This window comes from Gobio gobio, assembly GCF_949357685.1.
Source record: "Gobio gobio genome assembly, chromosome: 7".
NCBI lineage: Eukaryota > Metazoa > Chordata > Actinopteri > Cypriniformes > Gobionidae > Gobio > Gobio gobio.
Genome location: NC_137103.1, coordinates 8,653,259 through 8,680,950, shown reverse-complemented (window position 1 = coordinate 8,680,950; position 27,692 = coordinate 8,653,259). Strand labels below are relative to the sequence as shown.

The window sequence follows — 27,692 nt, the reverse complement described above, 5'->3', positions numbered from 1 at the left end:
CGCTTATTTCTCTGGATTTAAACATTCTTGGAAACATTTGGGATAAGGTGAGTACACAAGTCAACACAATATATAACATTGTACTAGTGGTTTTTGGATATTTTAATCTAAAAATCTTACATATTGTGCCTTTAATGTTTTAAACCTGTAATAAAAATATTTTATGACAAATTTTAATATTTTACAATATGTTTTGTACAATATGTCTAGGTCTGGGATGAGGTTAAAGCAATACAATCTCTATATAAATGGCATTTGACAAGTGTATGGTGTCTTGTAGTTGATCGTTGTAGCAGGACTGTAAAGGTCGATCATGGTAGTGGATCAGCGGTCTTGTCCCCTCAGTGCCGCTAGAGGTGCTGTGAGTCTGCCGAGCACTGAACTCTAAACCCCCGCAGATCTGCTCAATGAGAGCAGTAGATATCATAATATTGAAAGTGCATTAGTGGTCGCTTTAACGGTTCACCACCTCAGCAGGGAATAATATTCCGTAGCATAAGGAATTCCGATGAATATTCGGTGCAGTTGATGATCCGTGGCGTTTATACAGTCTGTCCGGAGTGAGACCCCGTAGAGGCTGAACCCACTGAAGGTAAGCGGACTCGATTACAGATCTACCCGACGCATGAGCGCTCTGACCCCGTCACCGCTTTACTCGAGCACCGAGGCTTAGTAGCTACTGTAGGCCAATGTTTACATTGACTTGGAATGTATATTCAGCCAGCCGTATTGTGTGGCGATCGCTTATCCTTGATAAAAAGATGCTGCAATAATTGTATAAGTTTCTTAGAGATTAATTTGCAAAGGAGTTTAGATTAAGAGACTTTTCATGCTTAATCGGCTGTAGCGCCCCGCTCTTTCGGCCTGATTTAACGGGCCTCAACCGCCATTGTTTTATAGCCACTTTTACAGCGATCAATATACCAAAACTCTACGTATTTAATAAAATCAGATAACAAAATGTGCGTTTGCGTGAGGTTACATTTCTATTTTTAGCGTTTTAAATTTAAAAATAGCGCAGTATCACATCAATGTTTCTGCTTTCTGGGTTTGTTTTTAGCATTGGAGCTAACGAGAGAAATATCAAAATAATGTGTGATTTTGACAGCCACAGCCTCAAACTAAATTTTAAACCGATAAATAATACACATTTGCTTTAACAGTGGCACAGATGTCCAAATACTGGCTGAATGTGATGCTTTGGGAATTATTTAGCATATCGATTTGATGACAGCGATGTTTATTTACAGAATCGATCATTTGTTATGTATGAAATTAAAGGGAAGATGAAACCGAAGTAGAAGCGTTTTAATTCATTAATTCAGTGTGTCAATAAAACCATGTACCTAGTATTTCCGTGGTTTTCTTCGCCAAATACCTTTGTTTACCATGTTCATCACATGATCCATTAAATATGCTAATCATTCAGTGTTATTATACATTTGTTTACACATCTAAGTACTTTGTGCCACCACATACATTATTTTCTTTTGACAACAAAATACATCTGTCACATGCAAGCTGAACCATCCTGTCAATCATAATACAGTTATGTCAAAACCAAGCTGAGGATATAATATTAATCTCTGTTATCGCTTTGTCACATGCCTGTTTGTTTTGGTCTGTAGTTAACCTATGACCACATCAACTAGCTGTGACTCTGGGTTGACATTTAGTTCAAATATTAAACCGAGACACAAGGGCCTACTGTTATACTGTTAGTGCTTGGTCAAGATTAAAGCATATAAAGGATATTACGTAACATTTACAGTCAGGCTCTGTGAAGTATATGGCTTGTATTTGTGAACTGTGTCATTCATGTGGTGTAATGTAGACTCTCTTCTGTCTCTGATCAGCTGATGTTCTCAGGGACCAGAGTCACGTGATGTACGAAGGTAAACACATCCATTTCTCAGAGGTGGATAATAAGCCGCTGTGCTCCTACAGCCCCAAACTCTGCAAGCAGCGCAGATTGAACGGATACGCCTTCTGCATTCGTCATGTTCTGGAGGACAAAACCGCTCCGTTCAAACAGTGCGAGTATGTGGCGAAGTACAACAGTCAGCGATGCACCAACCCCATCCCCAAAGCAGAGGAGCGACGGTAAGAGGGAATCGAGCAGAGGGTGGCGGTTTGGGAGTGTGTGCTGTGTAGAGCAGTGTGGACAGGTGTGCCGTGTAAAATGATCAAATTCCAAAAAAATAAGAGATCTCGCGAGGTTAAAATGTGATAAGATTTCTCGCTGAGGGAAAAGCTGTCTCGCGATATCTCCATGACCGAGCTTGAAAGCGAAAGTAAACGGGAGCTCCTCGTCTGTCTCCCCATATCAAAGCTATCTTAGTAGTTGTAACCACTTCTTAGCTCTGGTCTGTGTTTGGGCTTTGAATATTGAGAGAGTAATTTGATTATGGTTGCACTTAGGGCTGCACGATTTTGAGAAAAAACCTAATTGCGGTTTTTCTGACAAATATTGCGATTGCGGTGCGATTTTCGATTTTTGCGTTCGATACTTTTAAGTGCATAAAACATAAAATTATGAATAAAATATGTTGTTACTTTTACGACACAGAGGGTTAAATAGACTACATACATAGTGATTGAGGTAATGAGATTGTTTGATGCTTCGTGATTATTAAATACCTGAACCTAAATACCAAAGATTCCTCTGGATCTGGCCACGGCACGTCGACATATTTTACATTTAGCACTCTTTTGCTCCACGTCGTTCTTCGCGAATCCAAAATAAGTCCAAACAGCTGAAGTACCACCCTTCTTGTTAACCAAGTGCTCCGCTTCCTCTCCCGTCACCGAAGAAGTGCCTTCGGCCATTTCTGCGCAGTTACAAGCTTTTTCTATTGGCACAATTCGAGGTACACAACACGTTGTGTGTTAGCTGCTTTGCTGCTGACAGAAAGCCGCCCACCGCGCCCGGTGCATTGCATCATACAACCTTGTTTCCATTGCCATTTCTAATTGGCCAGCCAGCCAGGAACTCGAGATTCAACCATTTTGATTGGCTAATAGGTTTGTCACTCAAATGTCAGAGGCGGGGGAAAAAACCTCAGACTCCTGAGGTTAGGTTATTGCGGGAGTTAAAACCTCAATATCGATGCGATAAAGGTTAATCGTGCAGCCCTAGTTGCACTTATTGTTTGCATTTAATAAGACTAAGAAAAAACTGTTATTTTTGTTATGTATTCTGTTTTTATTTCTATGTTCGGTTAGGAGGTCACTAGGGATGCCACAATACTCAATATAATATTGAACCGTTCGGTACGGCATTCACGGTTCAATACGCGCTTGAGAATTGCGTTTTTTTTTCTTTATCGGTTTTGCATTTAATTAATTACTTTTCTACACATGCTATCATTTGCCTCCATCCCAATACTGAACAACTCGAAATACATTCACATCACACGTTAGTGGTAGAGTTATACTCACAAATCACACTTAAGTTATTCACAATCACCAAAGCTCATTATTTGCATGCGTTTTAAAGCCTTGCCGGTTAAACATTTCATTCGTGTGCTAATGCACGGTTTTAACATGCGCTTTTCAGAGCGTGCGCACCTAAAAGCCTGTCAAACACGTCATTACAGAACTAAGTAGTCGTCTTACTGCGCTAATACTGTCAAATACACACAAGGTTATGTCTAAAGTGAAAGTAAAATCACGTGTCTCTGTATATTACATGCACACAGGTCTTTAATTGACAGCAGCGCAGCCTATAGTGAACACGCTGTCCTTAAAGGGACAGTTCACCTCTAAAATTGTCATTATTTACTCACTCTATTATTGTTCCAAATCTGTATTTATTTCTCCTGTTGAACACAGACCGTTGAATACCAGACAGCTGATGGTAGCCATTGACATCCATATTATTATTTCCTACAAAGGGGACCAGCAACTGTTTGGTTTCCTACATTCTTCAAAATATATTTTATGTCCAACAGAAGAAGGAACTTTTATTCAGATGTAAAACAACTTGAGCGCGAGTAATCGATGACAGAAGTTTAATTTTTGAGTGAACTATTAATAAAACAACAAAAGACTCGCTGCTCTTGACTGAAGAACTTTAACACAGTAGCTTTAATAAGAATCAATGTATATTTTATAGTGAAGTCTATGTAGGGTTTTACTTTTACATTTATTTATTAAATTTCATACTTACATGCTGCTGTACTGCTCTGAGCTGCCTGTGTAAATCTTTATATATATATTTATTTTATATTATGCAGTACACTAGGAATGTGTACAAGGGAGGGCTGTAACGATTTGACCAAAAATAAAAACCTCGACTAATTGAACATTTTACCTCGATTACGATTAATGAACGATTATTATTATTTATTTATTTTTTATGTGTGCGCTTGAGCGTGAGGCATATATTCCACCCCCAGTACCCTCTATATGAGTCTTTGAGTCTGTAATAAAAAACAACAAACTGAGTTTTTTTTTGAGGTTCTGTAATCTTGTTAAAACAGAAAAACAAATTTGGTATCGAAAAAAGTATTGTTCAGGAACCGGTATCGATATCACATTTTTTTACGATACCCAGCCCTAGTAATATCATTTTCTGCTGTATCAATACAGCGATATAAGCTGCAGTTTCTCTGTGACAGCGAGTTGACACACACTGCAGTGTGTATCTTCATTTAGCAAGGAGTGTGAGGGTGTGTTCATTTACATGCGAGCAGCTCATGATTCAGTATTTCAGCGTCTCTATGCTCCAATATACTGACAGTGAAGTAAATAATACATGTATATAGACATATTTAAAAAAAAAAACAACTAATAAAACAGACAAAAACACCCCAAAATTACCAAAACTTGAATTAAAATTTAAGTGCAAGAAATAAAATAAAATCAAAATTTATATCAGTGATACTAAAATAAAACTGGTGGAAAAGTTCCTGGCCTAATAATGCTTTTTCGAAAGCCTATGCATTACAACAATATTACATTAGCTTCATTTGACTTTTATCGATTTATGACCTAATGATTAAAATGTGATTTTCCATGTGCTGTGGTGTGTGATTGGAGTCAAACACTGTTGGTTTGCTTTGGCAGATACTGTAACAGCCACCTACAGGTGCTTGGCTTCATCCCGAAGAAGGAGCGTAAGAAGAAGCAGGACGCTCTGGAGGAGGTCCGCGCCCGCGCTCACGTGGAGTCCGTGGCTCTGAACATCACCGTTCCTTCTCTAGCTCTGAGAGACTCGAATGGGCTGGACGGCCTCCCCCCGTCTCCGCCCTGCTCCCGCCTGACCCCAATGCATCTCTCGGACACCGACCTCCTCGACCCCTTCGCCTTCTACGAGGAGGACACGGATGGAGAGGAGAGTGTGGCGCAGAAGAGCTCCAGCAGGTGGAAGCTGCCCGGCCGGCCGGTGATCGGCCTGAGGGTGACCGCCCGGGACCCAGAGCACCGCCAGGCGGACATCGAGCACTTTAGCGCCGTCACTGAACCCTGCACACTTCCAACCTCCCCACACTTACCACAACCACCTCCACCACCGGCTCCACCTCCGCCTCAACCCTCAGCGAGGCTTGTCCAGCCCCCTCAACACACAGACCGGCCTGCTTACGCCCAACATGGGGCAGTGCAGACTCTGCTATGCAAGCCAGCTCCACCTCAGACTGGGCCTTCTGTGTTGTCTGGTCTGCTCCCGTCAGCTGGGGCTCAGCACCAGCCTGTTAGCCGGAGACCTCTCTCCCCTCGCCCACCTGCTGCCCCAGACTGCCCGCAGCCCCGCTCCGTGGCCATGCGCCCCACTGCCTTTACAGCGCCCCCTGTCTGCCTGCTCCGGCTACAGCACCTCGTGCAGCTCTACGCTCAGAGGCAGAGAGAGCACGGAGACCTGTTCCCACATCTTGGTATGACCTCTTTGCTTCATTAGCACTGTCCTACACAATGCAAAATGCATTAAAGGGTTAGTTCACCCAAAAATGAAAATTCTGTCATTAATTCCTCACCCTCATGTCGTTCGACACCCGTCAGACCTCCGTTCATATTTGGAACACAAATGAAGATATTTTAGTGTAAAGCTGATGGCTGAGAAAGGCTTCAGATAGGCCTCCATTGGCATTCAGTACATTTACACTCCCAAGACCCATAAAAGGCTCTTAAAACGTCGTTACAAAGTCCATCTCACCACAGTGGCTCTACAATAATTTTACGATGCGACGACAATAGTTTTTGTGCGCAAAAAAAAATCAAAATAACGCCTTTATCCAGCTTGTTATTGTCTTCCGTGTGTGCCTCCACGACGCATGCGCGAGAATATGACGTAGATCCGGGGTTCGGGAATCCATGAAATACACACTTAAGCCCCATTTTGAGCTCTACGCCGAGACCTAAAGCAGATCAATGTAGAATCCAACAGCTTAGATACGCGCGTCTTGTAAACAAATCGCTTCTGGGTCATGTGTCCGAACGCCGGATCTGCGTCATATTCTCGCGCATGCGTCGTGGAGGCACACACGGAAGACAAGAACAAGTTGGATAAAGGTGTTGTTTTGATTTTTTTTTTGTGCACAAAAACTATTGTCGTCGCATCGTAAAATTATTGTAAAGAGATGGACTTTGTAACGACGTTTTAAGTGCCTTTTATGGATCTTGGGAGTGTAAATGTACTGAATGCCAATGGAGGCCTTTCTGAAGCCTTTCTCAGCATCAGCTTTACACTAAAATATCTTCATTTGTGTCTGAAGATGAACGGAGGTCTGACGGGTGTCGAACGACATGAGGGTGAGGAATTAATGACAGAATTTTCATTTTTGGGTGAACTAACCCTTTAACTGCATGTTTTGCCACAGTTGAGTTACTTCAAGTGGGTGTCTTGTCTTATGGTGATGAGACACGGGGCAACTTTTTGAGCAATGTTACTAGGCAATGTTGCCGTCAACGGGTAACCAGGTAAGACACAGGGCCCATGACCGATCTAAAGTATCCAGATAGAAATTTGTTGCCCATTCCCAACATTGCTTTGTAACATTGCCCAGCAATTTTGCTCAAAACAGTTGCCCCATGTATCATCACCTTTAGACTATAATCTGTCCTGTGTCCTGGTTTGGATAATGAATAATCAAGAATAATGATTAATTGAATAATCAAGGAACTGCCGTGCCATGGGTGCAGTGGCGCAATGATATTACACAGTGCCTGAAAATAGGCTAACTTCCGTCAACATAACCAACGTGACAACCGGCTCGCACAGAGAGCGCTGGGGACTATTTTCAGGCGCTGTTTAATATCACTGCGCCGCTGCACGACACGGCTCAAAGCTCTTGATTATTACGCAGGAATGAGAGTTTAGTTCCTGCCATATCGGCCTAGAAAATCACAAATTTTCATTTTCCGTCGGTCTTAGTACACGATGGAACTACAGAAGAGTCCAGTTTTAAATAGGAAAAATATCAAAACTCTTTGGTCATTTTTGAGCGAGATGCTAACGGTCTAATCAGATTCAATCATCTATGCTAAGCTATGCTAAAAGTGCGGAGATCGACTGAATGGATTTGACAACAGCAAAACTCAACTGTTTAACTCTAGGGGAGTTGGAAAATTAGCCCATTTTCAACAATAGTGGCGAGTTCCTTTAAGAGTCATCAAAGAATCCTGAATAAAACTAAATACTGTATATATTTCTTGAGCATCAAATCATCATATCAGAATGATTTCTGAGGTATCATGTGACACTGAGGACTGGAGTAAAGATGCTGAAAATTTCGCTTTGCCATTACAGAAAAACTGCAATTTAAAAATATGATGAAAAAGAAAACATGACCTTGGTAACTGATTATACATGCATGTGTGTTTGCGAAGGGCTAGACTGGTCTGAGGACAGTACAGATGAAGACACAGAGGAGCTTGTTCCTTTATTGCCTCAGGCCTGGAGACTTCAGGAAAGAAGCCCCCATCAAAGGTGAGACGTTCACTCCTCACTTGCTTCTCACAACTTCTGAGGTAGTAAATATGCCATTTACAATGAAGTTACTTCATGAGTGCAGATGAAAAATGTTTTAGAGATGCATTTTATTATTGTTTTGGCTTGTGTGTGTGTGTGCCAGCTCCTCCAATGAAAAGCCGCTTTCCCGTCGGGCACGCCTGGCACAGCTATGTACATACCTGCAGGAGAGGTATAAACACCTGTGCCGACAGGACCGGGCCGCCACCCGTCACAGCAGGTACCGATACGCCTTCCGGAAAGCTCTGCTCCATGCTGCAAGCAAAGACCCCGACTGCACCGCACAGCTCATTCAGAAACTCAGCAAGAGCTCTCAGACCTCAGCCTGGTGCGTTACACACTCAACATGCGTAGAGCCATTTCAGAACTGTGTATGTGTGTTTTAATCTGAAAACATTTCAGTTCAAGGGCTGCAGTACCACAAAAGTATGAAAGGACAACGTGTACGGGAACCACGAAGGGTCAAAACTGCAGCAACGTAGCGTTGCCATTTTCACGCCACTGTTTTCAACGTATCCTTTAACACACGCATACTTTAAAGGGTTAGTTCACCCAAAAATGAAAATTCTGTCATTAATGACTTACCCTCATGTCGTTGGACACCCGTCAGACCTCCGTTCATCTTCAGACACAAATGAAGATATTTTAGTGTAAATCTGATGCTCTGAAAGGCCTCCATTGACACAATGCACGGTTCACTCTCAAGACCCTTAAAAGGCACTAAAGACGTCGTTACAAAGTCCATCTCACTACAGTGGCTCTACAATAACTTTATGAATCGGCGACAATAGTTTTTGTGCGCAAAAAAACCCTAAATAACGACTTACATAGTGATGACGATTTCAAAACACGGCCTCATGAAGCTTCGAAGCGTTATGAATCAGCGAGTCGATTCATGATTCGGATCGCGTGTCAAACCGCCAAACTGCTGAAATTTGGCGATTCAAACTGCTCAATCGACTCACTGATTCATAACGCTTCGAAGCTTCATGAGGCCGTGTTTTGAAATCGTCATCACTATATAAGTCGTTATTTAGGGTTTTTTTGCGCACAAAGACTATTGTCGCCGATTTATAAAGTTATTGTAGAGCCACTGTAGTGAGATGGACTTTGTAACGACGTCTTTAGTGCCTTTTAAGGGTCTTGAGAGTGTAAAGTGCATTGTGCCAATGGAGGCCTTTCAGAGCCATCAGATTTACACTAAAATATCTTCATTTGTGTCTGAAGATGAACGGAGGTCTGACGGGTGTCCAACGACATGAGGGGAAGTCATTAATGACAGAATTTTCATTTTTGGGTGAACTAACCCTTTAAGTAAAAATGTTGTCAGTTTGAACACGCAGTTGCCAGATGTGTGTGTGTTAGGCTCTTGACAGCATGTCACCGCAGATATCCTACTGAATCGCTCTCAGCAGCTGTTCTCCAGTTGCACGGCACGGTTCGCTGATGGACAGCAGTGCTCCGTTCCTGTGTTTGACATCACTCACCAAACACCTCTTTGTGACGAACATGCAAAGAAAATGGTGAGAAGCCACACCTCATATGGATAACATTAAAGGGATGTGTTAACAGATTTGATTGTAAATAAATGTGTGTTGCAGGATAATTTCCTGCGTGGAGATGGCAACAGACGCAGTCAGCAGCAACAGCGGCGTCCACGTAAGAAGACCAAGCCACCCGCACTGACTAAGAAACACAAGAAGAAGAGACGACGAGGTCCGTGCAGGCCGCAGAAGCCCATTCCCCCAGCTGTGCCACAGGGCAACTTGCTAATGCCCTCCCTCTCACTGCCTACCCACCACGCCCATGTCAGGTGCCCAGCTTACTTTCAAACGCATCACATTCTTGCATTACAAAATGTCAAAACACATCACAGATTCCAGTGTTGTATTCCAGACTGGCTCGTCGAGTCCTGAGTAGGTTGAGTTCACGTGGAGATTCAGACCAGAAGAGGGTCTGAACAGTTCAGACCGTGTTTTCCAATGGGGTGAATGATGCATGGTGTTGCATCAGTTTTGCACAAACCTTCTCAGCGTACACACAAGGGGCCCTATTTTAAAAATCTGAGCACATGGTCTGAAGTTTATGGCGCAGGTGCACTTGGGGCGTGTCAGAATCCACTTTTGCTAGTTTAACAACGAAAAAAACAGTTGTTGCGCACCAGGCGCATGATTCAAAATGGTTGTACCTCGTCTCTTAATGAGTCATGGGTGTGTTTTGGGCATAACGTGCAATAAACCAATCAGAGTCTCATCTCCCATTCCCTTTAAAAGCCAGTTGTGTTTGCGCTATTGGCGGATTCGCTGTTTACATGGAGGAATTTGCGAGGGGAAAAACTGAACGCCTCTCCAGAGAGGAATCCTTTTATCTTTACTATGTGGAGTGTGTGTGATAATCAGAGTATACGTGTATATGCCATAAGAATCAACAAATTATTGAAAAAAAAATCCATGTACACATTTAGAGCAAGATAGTAAAATAAATTAGGGCTGGGCAAATTAACGCGTAAACGCGGGCGATACATTTTTTCAGCTTAACGCATTAAAAATATTTAACGCAAATAACACAGCGTCCGTTTTTATATCCATTTTTGCCCAGCGTTACATGATCACGCTCCTATTCATGTTAAAGCTTCCAAGCGCGACAAGACACAAGAGAACGCGCTGTATGTCAACGTCCTGTGTGTGCTAATCGAGGGACACTCTGACACACACACACTCGACGCACAGACAGACTCGTGTCAGTCATCTGCTCACAACGAGTTCTCTTTTGCTCATGAACAAACAATAACAACACAGATAATTGAGTATCCTCATATTAGGAGCCTTAAATTAGTTAAATAACGTCTTAAATGAACTTAAAGAGTTGTGAGGAAATGAGATGCGCGGGATTGGCCGCTCTTAAAGTGACAGGAGCACTGATGATGTCTGTCATTAATGTTCATCATTCATTTATTATTTATGCAGTTAAGAAAGGTGTTAGATAACTATTACATTTCTGTATATGTATAACAGGGAAGGCCATGGGTAAAAATAACATTTATTATTTTGGGTTTATGTAAAGATTGTTTTAAGTTCACTTAAATTAAAAGTTGTTTTTTTTAAAGCCTAATAAATGTTGAGATTGGGAGCGTTCAGTTATACTGTAATGTAACGTCATTAATGTTTCATAGAGACTTTAGCATCAGTGATACTGGCCTTCATTCATAAAAAATATGACAATACAACACATATTTAAAATATGCTGTCTTTAAATTGTTTATACATTAATTTGGAGAGTAACTGAAATTATTACAATATCAAAATATTAAAAAACTTAAAATATTAAAAACTTGAATAAAGAAAAAATGGGATTAATTAGTTACTTTTTTTAATCGATTCCCAGCACTAAAATAAATACAACACCTGGTTCTGCAACACGGATTTCTCCTTCAGTCTGTGGGATACATCCTCGTGCTGATCCATTTCTTGATGAGGAAGAGCCTGGGATCCATTTACTACGGCTGAAAACAGCCTTGTATCTTTCGCTGTGAAAACACTGATGCTTGTGATCTCTGTGGCAATCGCCCCCATTTGTTACGGCCACCCCAAATCTAGGGGTTTAGGGAGGGAGTAACAAAAGAAAAATGAAACTTATAATTACTTAAATGAATAAATAAACGTTGAGGAATCTCCTTGTCCACTATCCCAGTTCTTTTCACTCTTATTTCACTTGTTGTTTTTAGTAAAAAGGTTCCATAAGATCACAAAAAGATCAACAAAAGATCAGAACAGGAATCTAGTTAACCAGTGTTTTATTAAGGGGTTAACATAAATTCAGGATTAACATAAGGAACAGAAAACATAAAGCAAATGTAAATAAACCAAATCGTCAGGAGAGGGCAAGGCCAAAATAACAAACAAAACAGTCTCTTACTAAAGGGTATTAAGTGAACTAAATTCCCTAACAAAGAAAGTTAAAAAGAAAGACAATAACTCTTACCTCTCTCCCTAACTGAAAAACATAAACAGGAGAAAACTTAGGAGTGGTTTTAAGTGGTTTCAGTGTGGTTTGGCCCATTATCTTTTACATGCAGACGGAGGTGACTGGAGCCTCTCACTGTGGTGATTATTAGTCTTTGGAAAGTCAAAATGCCGCCACACCTCAGATTTGAATGCGTCGCCCTAAACTTTGCTTGCCGGCGCCATGCTTCTGTTTGATGGTGCGTGCCCACGGATGCGCTTGCGCACAACTTCCATATGTATGAACTGTAAACATTCACTGATTTCACACCAGTGTGCTCGCACAGTCTGTAACGCTAGCTACAACTTGCTTGTTGCCTGTAAAGCGAGGTCACAGTATATGGTTTCAGCGTCCCTGCTGACCGATAAAGGATTTTTTAGGCCGATACCGATACAAATATTTGGTGATTTAAAAATCCGATATTATGATATATCGGCCGAGATATATATATATATATAATATATAAACAGAAACGCGAAAAAAAAAATCCCTTACATTAGTTATTTGTAGTTATTCATTCTCTAAAATAATATGATAATGCAGCTTAAAAATAAACTTGTTTGTTTTGTCACAGCAGAACAGAGGAACATAAAAATATATTCAACTTCTGATAAATAAAATGTATTAAAAATACAAACTTAATATGTGAAACTTAAAGTCCTTTGGATGAAAACACAATAACAAAAACAAAACAAAAAATCAAATATACCAGTATTAATAGACGTGGTAAGCTTCATAAATATAACTTTGAGAAAGACTGGAAGTTCAGTTAAGTTCTGATAAATAAAAACTGCAAAATATATAGTATATAAGCCATTATGTGACTTGTTAATGCTGCAACGCACTTTCGTTCACTTACAATGCAGGGACTGGAACTACAAATATACTATTTATATAAATACAGTAATCATTACTTTATTTAGGCAGAATATGTTTGTTGTTATTCCCAAGCGCATTAATGTTAGCAGTCTTTCACTGATAGCCATGGCATTAGCTAGCTGTGTGGTTAGCTAAAATCTATGATAAGACATAATTTAGTAATGGACAACGTCATACTGCTAAATATTGTAAAACATACCTTTTCAAAATAACGGGCAGGGGAGAGATGATACGTCTCACGCTGTGAAACTGTCACACTATATTTTACTAGCTAATTCCGTTTCACTCTTGGCTTAACTTTACATGTAACCGCAAAACTGGACTTGGCAGTCACAAATTTTGTAAAACTTATTTGAGTTAAGAGAACTAGCAATGTGCATGTTTAGTGCCAGCTTACCATGCACTTCACGGATGATCTCCGCGCAGCATGACTCCGCTGGATCAGCTGGTGTTGCCAACCTGCGAGTTGTAGAGTGCCATCTGGTGGACAAACTATGAAACGCCAACACTCATAATGTGGTTGAGCGGTGTTTCATCCGGGTTTAAAAAAATGTTTTTTATATATTCATTTATCGGCCATCATAAATGCCGATACAGATAGTTTGGAAAATGCCTAATATCGGCCCACTGATAAATCGGTCGGGCTCTAGTCCCTGCTGTGTAAAACGTGATTCGCGATTCGTTTAACATCTCAACGACTCGAATCGTCACACATTTGTATCGATTTTCAACCGGCTCCGAATGAATCATTACATCCCTATAAAGTAATGAATGAAAAGTTTGTTGCTGCATTATAGTGTTGTCATGATACTAGAATTTCTATCTTTGATGCGATACCTTGAAAAATATCGATATTCTATGACATTTTTGATACCATGGGAAATTGCTGTATATACTGCCATTCAGGTATTTTTATTATTATCTTATACTTTTTTGATAGTTTGATATTTTTTAATGCCAAAGTCTAAAATTAGCCATTAAAAAGTCTTTAAATATTTGTATTGTTCTTCTAGGCATTACATTTTATTAGGAGGTCTTAAATCTGATCTAAAATATGGGATTTTAGTGTAGCACTAGTGATACTCAGTTTGCAATTGACTGTAACATTTTAATGTACGTCACACTGCACGCTTCACTAGATATCAGTCGCTTGATGTTGATAGTCATCTCTACTACAAATATGACGTATGTGACTAAATTGAGAGATAGCTAAACAACGTTTTATGACGCATGATGATAAGATGTACAATGTAGAAGTGTAATAAGATCAGTAGGTTTACGATACAAGCTGGTTTCAAGACCTGATAACGAACACATTCTTGGTTAAAAATTCAATGATAAACTTCAGTGCACTGCAACTATCATTAACCAGTCTATGAAACAACTGAGACAACTGAGTTGGTCATCACATTAAAAATAACATTTAAATTGGGTGATATCATTGTCACAAGGATACTATAACAGCCAATAGATTAGGACAACTACTGTCATGAAAGGAAATTAAAGACATTCTGTAACTGCATTAATTGCTAGCTACCTGAATAATAACTTATACGGTTTAAAGCTACACTGTGTGATATTTTCCCCCATCTAGCGGTTTAAAGGTATATGACCATCCAGTGAATATTAGTTTCTGTTCCTCTCAATTCCGATTTCGTTTTAACTCCTACGGTGGCCGATTTAGTCCAAGATTAACATGGCTTCCTGTTCGACCTCGTCCACATTCGACACGTGCCATCGAGTGTTAAAACGCCAAAGGCGAAGCTTGAATTTACGGGTATGTCCCTCTTTGTCTAATGTACTTTCAAGATGGAGGGGCAACATGGCGACCCGCATTCGAACCCCTCACCCGTATGTGTTTTCAATGGCATATTATAAACTTACGAGAATACTTTATTACTTGAAAAAAGTAAATATACATTAATGAGCACATATATTTTTGAAAGAACTAAGTGTTTATAGCTAAGAATAAACTAAAAAAAGTTACACAGTGTAGCTTTAAGGACAAACATGAAGGGAACTCTATCAACCCTTTGTGAACTGAGGGTTGTTACCACCACAGCAACAACACGAGCATGTTTCTGACCTGTTTCAACAAGAAATTAACTAACTTTATTCTCCGCTTGCATTCACTCTCCGCTGTCGCTCTTGCAGGAGTCCGTCGACCCCTGAACTCAGTGCAGATGAGCTTCCTGATGACATCACAAATGAAATGCCTGACATTCCCAATGATCTTGAGCTGAATCAGGAAGATTTCTCCGACGTGCTGCCCAGACTACCCGATGATCTTCAGGATTTCGACCTTTTTGAGGGTATGGTCACACGCGATTATATGACAACAGAATATCGTAGAGACTTGAGGGTGGCCTCTTTTGACTTGGGCCAGCAAGCAATCACACAGACTACAGTTTTTCAATCACATGTTTTCTTCAGAAAATGTACAAATCTTCTTGTTATTTGGCTTGTTTGCACTTTGTCTGAGTTGTCTTTGTGGATCCAGGTAAGAATGGAGAGTTGTTGCCCACCACAGAGGAGGCAGAGGAGCTAGTCAGAGCCCTGCAGGCGATGGGGTCGTATCCCGACTCTCTGGTGTGTTTGTCCTCAATGGGTGAACTGACCCCAGCGGACGGGGTAGACCACCGCACCATGGCCGTGTTCTCGGGATCAGGCGTCACAGCGACTGGCATTGGAGACCTTCTGAACAGCCGATTGACTTCGGAGACTTTTCATAATCTAGAGTTGGAGGGGAACCTCCTCCATGCCCCAACAGACCATCATTTCCCAACATCCCCTCCTCCCCAGCCAACCCAGAGCAGTACCGCCGCACCCTCTACTAGTTCCAATGGGGGATTAACAGAACGAACGTTTTCCCGAGCTCCCAAACCCGACTCCTCCCCACCAGGTAGTCATTACAGCAGCGAGCATGTGCCATCGCCCTACAGGGATCACATCTCACCCCCACATGGTGCCTCTTATCAAACCGACTCGCCTCTCTTGCTGGAGGTGCCTTTGAGTGGAGCGCCAGGGCCTCCGCGCACCTCCTGGAATAACCTCCCTCTCTCGCTCACAGACCCGGCTCAGTTCGGTAACCTCCTCACTGCTGAAACTCACCTGCTCTCCACCGCTCTTTCCACCCCGCCCTCCACGTCCCACTCCACAATCCTGCAGCCCACCGCCGCTCTCTCCGCTCTTCCCCAAACGGGCCTGACCGGCCTCACCTCACCGCCATCCTCGCCCTCATCACGTGACCTCCTCACCCACACCCAACCTAAACTACAGCTCCCACAATTTAGTGCAGCCTTTGGCCACCAACTGGCTTCCCACAGTGGGATCCCCAAAGACCTGCAGCCCAGCCATAGCTCGACAGCGCCACCTACAGGCTTTACCATCACTAGTGCCACTGCTGCCACTCCCCCATTCCCTCAGAGCAACTGAGTTTGGGTAGAGAGACCATTCCATCTCACCTTTTTAAGAAATAGGTTCACACAAAATGGAAACTTTGTTCCACAGATGAACGAAAGTCATTTAGATGAGTAAATGATGACAAAGACATTTTTAACCATGTTCACTCTTTGCTCTTTTCCATGAAAGGAAAATTAAATCGTGACCAAGGTCCGTCAAGCTCCAAAAAAGCCATTTCTGCACGTTCAAGCGGCAAGTTATGACGTGACAGCCGAGGGCGTATGCAAAACACGTTTTCACTCCCAACTCGTTACATATTGACACTTGGTCAGGACCAAGTGTGCCATACGAGTCCCCGAAAAGTGAAGCCAAAACGCTTCGATCGCCCCCAGGTGGCTGGATGCAGTATAGGTCATAAACCCCGCCCTCTCCATGAAATGTTATGGGACATAGACAAACTAAACAATCAAATTACACTTCAAATACATTTTTTTCAAGATGGTTTCTGCCATTTTAGACAGTTTTTATCACGCTGATGTTAGTTCAAGTGTTCGTTTCTTTAAATAAGCTTGATTTTAGTTAGTCATTTGATGCTATAAAAACAGGGGTGGGACGTTATGAATGACGGCTTCTCTGAGCGATGTAGCTACTGAGGCACCAGCGGACATTTTTTGGGGAACTTAGGAGATTGGAGCTTTAACTTTTAATTCCAACACTTCCATAACCTTGATAAGTTGCTACTGCGCAGACTCATGACCCAAGATGTCAGCGCCATATTTGGACACTGGCGGCTTCACTTACTTCAATGGAAGAGAGTGAAGGTGCGTCGTCTTTTTTTTTTTTACAGTCTATGGCCAGGACCTTTTCAGCGTAATTTTTCAAGGAACAGTGTAATCCATTGCTTTCAGTTGTTTGCCTTGTTGTCAGATTTAATTCTTTGCATTTGTAAAAGAAGAAATAATTGTATAATACCCTATACCTACCCACTTCTCAACAATATAAAACACGTAACAGCCAAATAAAAGTGCAGTATTTATAATATTATACAAGGTATTTATTGCAAAAAACTGACCAAAAACAGTATGAAAGTATTACCCAAACAACTTGTGTTGTCTTCTGAAGCCATACGATATCTTTATATGAAGAACAGAGTGGAACTCAAGGTTTTAATAACTGAAGATGATCCTGCTCTGTGAACGCACGCAGTCATATCCCATTCAAAAGATACACCCAAACTTCAGCATGAACCAATCGCTCACGAGACACGAGAGCCAATGCCATTTCACAATCAAAGCTGATGTAAGACTTATTCTGGCTGCAATATTTTAATGTGCACGGGATCTGATCTTGAAGGCGACGGTGATCACTTTTGTGTCCGTTCCCCACACACCTCAATCGTTCGGTCCCTGAACACTTGGAATATTTGTACCTTTTTGAATAAATTGTGATTTTTAGTTGTGTTTTAAATTAAATAATCTACAAAAACGGGTAGGGATTGAGTTACATGTTCAAACATGACTAAATCGTGTAATTAAAAAATATGCATGTAAATAAAATTATGCTGGCTGGTTAAATTGAAAACGACGCCCCAACATATCTCAATGGCATAATTAGTCCCCTATATATAATTTAATCATGATGATACAATTCCCATGCCTATCATGTGTGTATTGATGCCACCGATGTGCCACTGAAAGCAATGGAGTTCCCTGCTTTTCGAGAAATTACACTGTGTTAAAAAGTGATACCATGGGTCATGACCAAGAGTCAATATACGTAAACCTACCAACATCCGTGATGTTTGGAATGACTTATCGCGAGAGGAGAAAAATTATGTTTTAGTCACATAACATCAGTTAATGGAAACACGGTCTTTTCACGATCGCTTTTTATCGACATTTAGAAAATATCGCAACGGTTTTGCACAAATCTGTTATGGAAACCAGGCGACTGAATAGCAGAGGAACCAGATCTCTTGAATCAGATATGGAAAGTTGGTCTTAACAGACAAATTGGTCTGATAAATCAAATTGGTCTGAACAGCCCTTAATGATTTAAATTCCCAACACAAAGCTTTCTTATGACGTCAGAAGACTTTTGAGACATTAGCATTTTTGGAGCTTGAATGGCCCAGCTTCCATTTACTTGAATTGCATGGAGAAGAGCAGCACGAACATTCTTGAAAACCTCTTTTGTGTTCGACAAAAAGTCAGTCATATGGGCTTTGGGGTTTCTCTTTTGGGTGAACTAACTCTTATGCCCTGTCACCAACAGCTCTGTGACTGGCACCATAGACCAGCAGCAGATTTGAGTCTTTCAGGACGCGTATCTCTGCTTGGTCAGTCAACAGTGCCCATCCTATGTTTATTGTTGTACTGACCCAAGGATTGTGTTCTGCCCTCACACACCCCCTTTTCACCAAATGGTGCTAGTGCTGGAGCCGGTGCTCAGTTGGGTGACCTGCGGAGCCGCCTCAGACCCATATTTCTACTAACTTGAGAGCAAAACGATGATCTAACTGACAACATTACCTGCTCATGTGCATTACTGTCTTAGTTTACTCCTTGTTTTCACATCCAGAGTCATAGGAACATAGGAATGTCATCTACATTTTGAATGGGAGTCTTGCCATCCAGTGGCACTCCACAGGCTCATAATGCTATAAGTTTTTCAAACGAGACCAGCAGGTTTAGGAGCTAAGGACCAAAACCACCTTTTTTCAGTGGAAACATGCAAAATGGTGCCGTGCACCAGCACTGAGTCGGTGGAAAAGGGGTGACGGTCTGTCGTACTAAGGCTAGTGATTCATATTCTGTCATTACTGATTCCATTAGTTATTTCTCGAATGAGAGAAGCAGGTGTCCTGTGTTACGGCCCGGGTATACTTTAGTTTTCCACATTCTGCTCCGTCTCACACACAGTCGAGAGCGCGAGCCTTTCAAAGTGTACTCGTTTGGCCTTGTGCGTTAAAAGACACGTTCAGTGCATGCACACTATCTAGTGGGCTTAGTTTTCAAGTGCTCAAGTGGTTGTACATGTACCATCTGCGCAGTCAGAAAAAAGGGGCTGATGATCATAATTGCGTCACACGGACAGTGCGCGGACGGCCGAAGTATACTTAGGGCTTTAGGAAGGTGCTTGTGTGTGTTGGCTGGAGGAAAAGCAGGGCGAGACTCTGGTTTATACATGGTATTGGCATCTGTCTCAGGTGATCTGATCACAAGTACTCGGCTAAGGAATTCTCTTTTACACATTAGCATGAATCTCCTGTGACTTTTTGGTCTTTTTAATGAAGCGAAAGATTGACACACTCAAGCTGCGTTCACACTAGCAGCGACACGATCCATTCATTTCGCTGGTCATTTCCTGTGACACGAGCGACAGTGACAGGATGTAGGCATGTCCTGCGATGCAACAAAGTTGAGATATATCAACTTCATGCAAATGATCAGCGACTTTCCGGATCAACCAATAGTAGTGAAGGCACGTGATCCGTCTCTCTTCAGTGTTGAGGCGAGATGAAGCTCATTTTAACAGTCAGTAACTGTCCTATAGTTTATGATCTTTCTCTGTGTATGTACGGTGGGACTCGCCATGCTTACGCTGAGCCTGAATGGTTTCGTGAGCCTAGATCAGGGGTGTCCAAACTCGGTCCTGGAGGGCCACTGTCCCGGAGAGTTTAGCTCCAGTTGCCTCAACACACCTGCTGGAAGTTTCTAGTAGGGATGCGCGGTATACCGGTACTGGCAAATTACCGGTATATATATTATTTCAAACGGTACGATATCATGATTTTGCTCATTTCGGTATATGCTGCTGTTCCGAAGTTCACCGCTAGGTGGCAGCGCGCTACCCAAAATGACGTGAAACCGGCAAATGTGGCAACAGAACAAAATGAACACAGCAGTTGAATCTCACTCAACACGCACAAAACTCATTAATAAAGAGAGGAGTAGACGTGAAATTTGGAATTACTTTGCTTATAAAACTAATGAAGAACCATCAAACCTTGCCAAGCATCGGTCACTTAATTCCTGACTTGTAAGACATTAAGAGATCGACAGGTGAGTGCATCATTCAAACGATCTAATTTAGACATTTATTTTCTTTCAACACTGATTCACACATACATAAGATCGTATCGTTTAAATATAAAGAAATCTCCAGCGTTCATTTCAACCAGTGACGTTTAGACCTCATAATATTTGCACGCATAGCCTACTATTGCACTATTTACATCCGCGAAAGACATAACCAACTGTGTTTGTGACTACTCACTAAAGATGGACATTTTTGACATAATTTTGTGTGTATTTGACTAAGTAAAAACAATTTAATTTGGAATGCGCGAGCTCTTTAGGCTTGCCTTGTGTGTTTGTTGTTGGTATGAGTGCAAAGAAAACTCTCTCTCTTAAAGAGCTCCCATCCCATATGTATTACAATATGCTATAAAATCGCTTGCATGTTCAAATTGGCGAGGTTTAAAAAGACGTGGGCAGTGATTTCCGTCAGCTGTCCCGCAACGGAAGCGAAAGTGTTGAATCTGAGCGCACAGATTGCTTTTATAGTGCAGGTGCGATGTCTTTTGATGCCAGAAGCAATTTGCTCATTTTGAGAGAATGGAGATGCGCAGTAATGCTGAAATTACTTACAAGAAAGTTTCCAAATGACTGATTGATGTGACAATCTTTGTTGATTAATTAAATAATAAACATTTGCGGTAATTTCCCACTTCATAAACCCAAAACTTGCGAGAGTGAGTAAAATTATGCGCAATACCCGCATCAAAATTCAGACCCTGTATGGTATCGATTTAATAATCGATTTTACTTTCGGTATTAGATTGTGGTACCGTACTGAAGCCAAAATTGTGGTATCGAGCCATCCCTAGTTTCTAGTATGCCTAGTAAGACCTTGATCAGCGGGTTCAGGGGTGTTTCATTGGGGTTGGAGCTGAACTCTGCAGGACAGTGGCCCTCCAGGAGCAGGATTGGACACCCCTGTCCTAGATAGAGCAGCATTTGACCTTTTGCTGCAGATAAATAGCCTCAATGGCAAAGAGCACTCGCTGTTTCTCGTTCATCTTCAATATTAGGCATTTTATGTGCTGATTCCATTTATATTTAGACTTTTCCATACAAAATGTTTGTTTGTAGAGGCAAGAAAACTGATTTGTTGTCTACAACATGGAGCAACATCCGTGAATGTCACCAAGATGTTACTAGACAACCAGTCGGGAACTTTCCCCAGGAACTATAGGAACTCTGGGCTGGTACTCGGTGTGTTTCGGGGTCTAAATGAAGTTCTGGGTAAATGTTTCCCCGTCCGAACGGCCCTGCTCACGAGGCAGTGCTTTTTCAAAGTTCGGGAACTTTCGGGGGTGGGACTTGTGCTGCTGAACATGCTGATTGGTTGAGCTCACGCAGCATTTTTATTTCAACCGGCATTTTTAAAAGTCTTTTGCGAGGTTCGTTCTGCGTTCAGTCAATATCAGTCTTGCTCTTTCTGTCTGATGGTCAAAGTCCGTAATCGCTGATAATAACATACGCTGTCTTATTTTAAATCTAGCTTTACGAGCTTTCAGAATACGCTTTAGTATCAGTGCTCGTCTCTTTTCCGCCGTTTTGTTAATTACATCTTTAGTAAACCAATACATATGTTCCTGTAAAAAAAGTTCCTGGTACAAATTGTTCCGGGTAATTTCGGTGGAAACGGGGCTTAAGTTGCTGCTAGTGTGAACGCAGTTTAATGCTCTCAAATGTACTTGAATGTTGATATAAGAATTTAGGTAAGGTCTCATGCTTTTTTTTTTTTTTTTTTGTATAAGCTTTTCCAAATGTTTCAGTCACCATGTAATCAAAATCGACCATTTTTATTTTTTCATGGAATGTTTATTATAAATGGTTTATCCATGCACATCATTTTTATCAATAATTTAATAAAAGAATGTAAACTTTTCCCCCTTGCATACATCAGTTCTTCTCTGGTGATGTGTGCAATGGTGAGAAGGTGGGGCAATCTGTCACTCACAAAAGATCACCGCAATCAAACACGACCGCTATCAATTCCCAATGGACAAAATCAAGTTCCGCCCCTTCAAAAAGCCGTTTCACTCTGATATACGTCACAATACAGAATAATGGTCTTCGTTTTGGTTAATGCCGAACATTTTGTCCCAGTGAATAAGCATTGCATGAGAAGGTGCTTCTCTGTTGTCCAGGATGGATTAGTGTAACGCGATTTTTGCGTCTCTGAAAGTGTGTTCGGGTCACCCAAGATGTGAATACCAGGTCTAAAAAAGAGACGAAGCCTAAATGAGCACAGCAACACTGTCATTGTACAACCGTCAGCCAGATTTCAGACAGTAGCCCAGAATGAACAGCCAACAAACCTCCTGTCTCTCAGATATCAGGGCCGGTCTAAGCTTGATGTGGTCTCAAGAGAATCTACCATACGACTTGTAATCAGGACACAAATCTGTATGATTCGTTCATGGGTTTTTGCACACGCTCAGCCGACCGGGCCTGGACCGCTCACATCACAAGGCTAACTGAAGCAATAATCTCCTCAGCTGAGTCTTCAGGTGTGGCTCACTCCCAACAGCTGGATCTCATTCTCCTCCAGCCGGTTCATTCATGTTTGATTAACAGCCAAGGTCTCAACCTTGTAAAAACACTGACAATTGAACTCATTCAAAGAGTAATCGGAATAATGACACTTTGAGGTTATTTTTTTTGCCAAATATATGGGTTACAACGTTAGTTCTTCTTCATGGTGCTTAATCAGTTTAGAGCCTTGTTTGGTCTTTCTAACACAAGAGCCCTTGGTGGCAAGGTTTCAGAGTACAGTCGAGATGGCGGGAGGGTGGATGGATGTCAACGGAAATGATCCTGCGTTTGTTGTGTGGACATTTGGTGCAATTTCTCGGGAGAATGGCTCGTGCGACCTGATGCTTCTTCTCCAGACTTCCACAGATGTGTCAGGTTCAAACTCAGTCAGCCTTACGCCACGTGGGACCAATGCTCCCTGCAGATTTCAAGTTACGACCGTAAAAACCAAGGTTTTTGGTAGATTTTAGACACTGAACGATGATCTCGTATATTCTTAAGTATTTAAATCTATTTATAGAATAGAAACCTCTCTAGATTGGGTTTATGAGTGGCGAAAGGAGATACAAAAAAAAAAAGGAAAATACTTGGTGGAGCTGAAGCATTTAGTGGCATAATGTTTGGTAGTTTTAATGGCTATCAAAACTCTCGTGATGAATCATTTTTATTGGTTGTTGTTGTGTATCTGTGTCATTTATTCGGACGGAGAGACTTGTGCAACAGTATTTTTGATAGCTATTAAAAAGTAACAGTCAGTGGAAGACGTAAAACCACGGCCATTACTTTGATTCAATCTCACTAGTCCAAAAGATAATGGGTCTCTTTCATGAAAACCCAGCAGACTGAAGTAAAACCAATTATCATTGAAGAGAACGGTTCCTAAAGCTGCTGTTACGTACATCGAATTCATTTGCTAAACCAGGATAAACTCAAACGGTTCTCCACACATTCGCTCCGCTGGAGTTTTGATGGATGAGATCTGTTGAATCTCAAGATTGGTCTGCGGTGACAAAGCATTGTTCGTTTTCTTAAACTTCCTGTGTTCAGATGCACTTTCACCTGTTTGTTCCACAGGCTTTTCAGTCACTTGTGCAAAAGCCTGATACTTGCGAACAAGAGTCGTCTTTGGTTATCCTCCCCACCTTTTCGTGTGTGTGTGTGTGCAGTCCATGTTTTTTTTTACTGTGTTACTACTGTGTGTCCTGTGCGGGTCGGCCGCACGGAGAAACCCCCTGACAGAAACCGCTTGCACTCTGCGTTAGGATGGCTGACTGATTCCTGTACTCACTGAATGTACTGTAGAACCGTTTTTACAACTCATAGGATAGTCTAGTCACCTTTTGTTATCGGTCTTTAATTTGTCTAAGGTATTTTTTTGTATACAAAAGTTTACATTTTTATGTATATTTTTCTTGTGTAAAAATTATGTAATAAGTGTATAAACATTGTATGTAATATCTGTATATAGAGTGACAAATTTTGATCTTGTTTTTTTGATGTAAGAATTAAAATTGTGTGAATTTGCTCAGTTGCCGTTTGGATTGGTTCAGCTGTTCTCTAAATGATGCTCTAAGTGGGATCACAGCAGTTGTGTGTTAGTGTGATTTGAACTTTTGTTCAAATTTATAGTCCTATAATCCCATAGGACTTTCTGTTACATCATCATCATCATCATCATCATCATCATCATCACTCAGGTGCGATCAGAAGTGCTGAACCATTGGAGATACAGAAAGGACTACAAAAATCCCATGCCCAGATGATCCAGCCCACATCTGGTACATGTGAACACTGTTGCTGTCTGGGATTGTTTACTTCTAAATTAAGCTTCTAATGGGTTTCTACAGAATGGACGTGATGGACCTTTTAAATGGTACATAACACACACACACAGAGTTTCATGTTAATCTTGAGTATCTATAGAGTAGTGTTGATCCTTCTCAGAAGAGTCTTTAGTTTATCAGGTTTATAAAAGACTGACACACTGTACCGATTCTTTCAGAAAACACCCGAGGCGTGCAGTGGGCGGAGCCACATACACACACACACACTACATCATGGCATTATGCCTGGATAACTTGGATTCTCTATACGTTGGTGTTGTTCACATTATATGCACTTGAGCACCGATTATCAACAAAACACACTTTTGATCAGTTTCACTCACCGCTGCAGTTTCCACTCATGATTGAGAACAAACACACACACACTTGCAGAACTCCGGACTCACAAACTGCATCCACTGTTTCCTTAACCCTGGGTTATTTGGGAAGCTGAACGAGATGATCTTTCCCTCACACCAGAAACACTTCTTTAGTGATGGTGTTGATTTCAGGGTCTAAAAACAAAATGGCAGCGCCGCCGACGTAACCTGAACAAAGCTCGTTGATGGACGCGCTCTTGCTCTGGTTGGCAGGGATGTCGTTAGGCCTATTTTAGGGGGGCTGAAGCTACCCCAAAATGATAATAAGAATAACAATTTGATTTATCAATAACCGTATCCTCATTCATATTTACACGCAACAAATGATATATATACAGCTAAAAAAAAATAGCCGAAAAGGCAGAAGTTGGACAGAAGTACAAAGAGGCGTTGTGCTATCAAGATGATGCACTGCGTCTCGTTGCGTTGGTGTGAACTCTGGCCACTTTCAGAGTTGCAGACCGGACGCGCTACTGCAAGAAACAGAGGATTCATCTCGTCTCGTCGTTACCAATGGTTATAATCGTTAACGAAAAAACGAAAACTAGGTGGGTTGTCGTTAAAGGCGGCATGAAATCAAATTTTACAATTCGTATTTTTATATTTAATATTGTAGTGTTTACTATAACTGATTTATCTGTGCACTTCATTATTTTTTTTAAAATTAATTTACCCTTATAATCTTTAATCAAATATGTTAACTTTCCCTCCCCCATGAAACGACCTCTCTTCTCTCCCGGTCATGTGCTATGGCGTGAGGGCGGGGTTATCGCCCCTTGTCTCGCTTCTGCACCGCCTCTCAGAAACATGTCACTGATCGTAGCAATATGGTGGTTAGGTGCATTTTTCTCGGTGTACACAATACCTTCTTCAAGAAGGACTTGAGGCAAAAAGAGAGAAATATATAAGAAATAAAAGCTTTTTTTATGTAAAAAATTACTCAATATAGTCGGAAGAACAACTTGTCGTGACGGCTCGCACTTAGGAATGCAGCATGTGTGAACCATAGACAGTAAAAGAAATGGACAGAGCGACCCCATAGACTTCAACGGAGAGAATTGAAGTCAGGTAGAAGCATCACTTCCTGATGGCTGATGCACTGCAGCCTCAGACTGAGCTTGAGGACGCAGATGTGACGTGATCAGCCTGTCCGACAGTGGTAAGTCTTCTAGTAGTTGTGCAAAGTGAAATCTGAATCACCGAATCGTGCAGAGACAGAGAGGGTGAGCAGGAGCAACTTTTGATGAATGAAGCAGGATTTGCGACATCTCTATCAGCGTTTATGCCTCCACGTCCCCCCGATTGCTGCATAGACAGTAAAAGATTGCCTACGAGCTTCTCCTCGGGTCTATACGCTAATTTGCTCAACAGCACGACACAGTCGCGTGGTTATGACGCAATCTTTAGCCTATGTTTTACAAAAACGGCTTCTACGGGGCGATAGTGAAAGATACAAGGTAATGGAACCTTTTATACATTGTCGTGTTTGTTTAGAAATGAACAATGGACAAATGGAGTCTTTAAATGCCTCAGATGTAAAGATATTCGCTGTCAAAGTGAGGCCAAAATGAATGGGAGTCAATGGGATGCTAACAACAGGTGATGGCTTGGTTAGCAATGGCTGCCCCTATGGAAGGTATGCTTTCCGGGGACTGGATTACCCCCTTGGTGTGAACGCGCTTACGGCGCCCCCTTTATAAGGGAGAGCTGAGAAAAAAGTTTTACAGAAATAAAGCCATAAAAGGCTTAAAATAAGTGAAATCTGTCGCATAAACCAGCGAAATGTGAGGAAATATGCTCAGTAACATATGTAGAAAAGATTTAGAGAGAAAACACATTTATTTAAGAGATAGATCGAGTTTTTTTTCCACAACTGAGTGCAAACTTCAAATATTGTTAGCAACGCCCCACTTCCAACGATCCAATCAATTCCCGAAGGACGAAATCAAGCCCCGTCCTACATTTTTTTCTAATTTCAGAAGCTGTTTCACTCGGATATACGTCACAATAAGGAGAAAAAGACGATCTCAACTTCCGTTTCATGCCGACTTTAACTGAAATAAAAATAAAAACGAGGCATTACAAAAAAAAACGATAACTAACCAAATCTGTAATGTGTGTTTTTGGCAAAACTAACTAAAATAAAATTATATATTACTTGTCCTTAGTTTTCGTCTTTATCAATGTCTTTCATAGAGCTGCATTCAGCTGCATTTCCTTTCCCTCACTCACGCTCTCTCTCTCACATAGGCTACACGCGAGCCCCCCCCACACACACACACACACACCGCCGTCATGAACGAGTGTTCGACGTTGAAAGCAAGTTCCCGAAAGGTTGGTATCTCGTGAACACCTTTACACAATCACACATTAAAAAGTGGTATAAAAATATTTTTAATTCAGAATATAATTTTGTCAGTGTGTTAATGTCGACCTGAGAAGCGATTGCTACTTTAGAAAGTTAACTAGTCACAAGTTTGAGGTAAAATGCACTTGGGTTGTCGATGTCAAAACACTATATAAGCTGAGATTGACAGCTCCTGAAGGAGTGTATTTGGCACATAAATACTCCATCATACGTCCAACTCGTTTGTTTTTTGGGGGTTTTTTGCCATGTTTAGCATGACAA

General features: G+C 41.4%; 1 protein-coding gene across 2 annotated transcripts; it reads left to right on the top strand.

The window, feature by feature from the left end:
* ino80da (INO80 complex subunit Da) lies at positions 1 to 24,384 on the top strand. 2 transcript variants are annotated; one of them, XM_079821894.1, is made up of 10 exons: positions 1 to 47; positions 1,857 to 2,103; positions 5,071 to 5,876; positions 7,828 to 7,927; positions 8,073 to 8,297; positions 8,372 to 8,481; positions 9,359 to 9,492; positions 9,571 to 9,782; positions 15,005 to 15,162; positions 15,351 to 24,384. In XM_079821894.1, exons 2-10 carry the CDS (start codon positions 1,886 to 1,888, stop codon positions 16,283 to 16,285), a joined length of 2,898 nt encoding a protein of 965 aa, XP_079678020.1. In that variant the 5' UTR covers positions 1 to 47; positions 1,857 to 1,885; the 3' UTR covers positions 16,286 to 24,384. The 2 variants fall into 2 exon arrangements, with proteins under 2 accessions (XP_079678020.1, XP_079678019.1); XM_079821893.1 differs by lacking the exon at positions 1 to 47 and adding an exon at positions 353 to 592.
* The last annotated feature ends 3,308 nt before the right edge of the window (positions 24,385 to 27,692 follow it).

Coding starts and splice junctions, on each gene's coding strand:
- ino80da (XM_079821894.1), top strand. CDS start 1,886: ATGTACGAAGGTAAACACATCCATTTCTCAGAGGTGGATAATAAGCCG. Junction 8,482..9,358: donor TTCACGCCACTGTTTTCAAC/GTATCCTTTAAC, acceptor ATGTCACCGCAG/ATATCCTACTGAATCGCTCT. Junction 9,493..9,570: donor ACGAACATGCAAAGAAAATG/GTGAGAAGCCAC, acceptor TGTGTGTTGCAG/GATAATTTCCTGCGTGGAGA.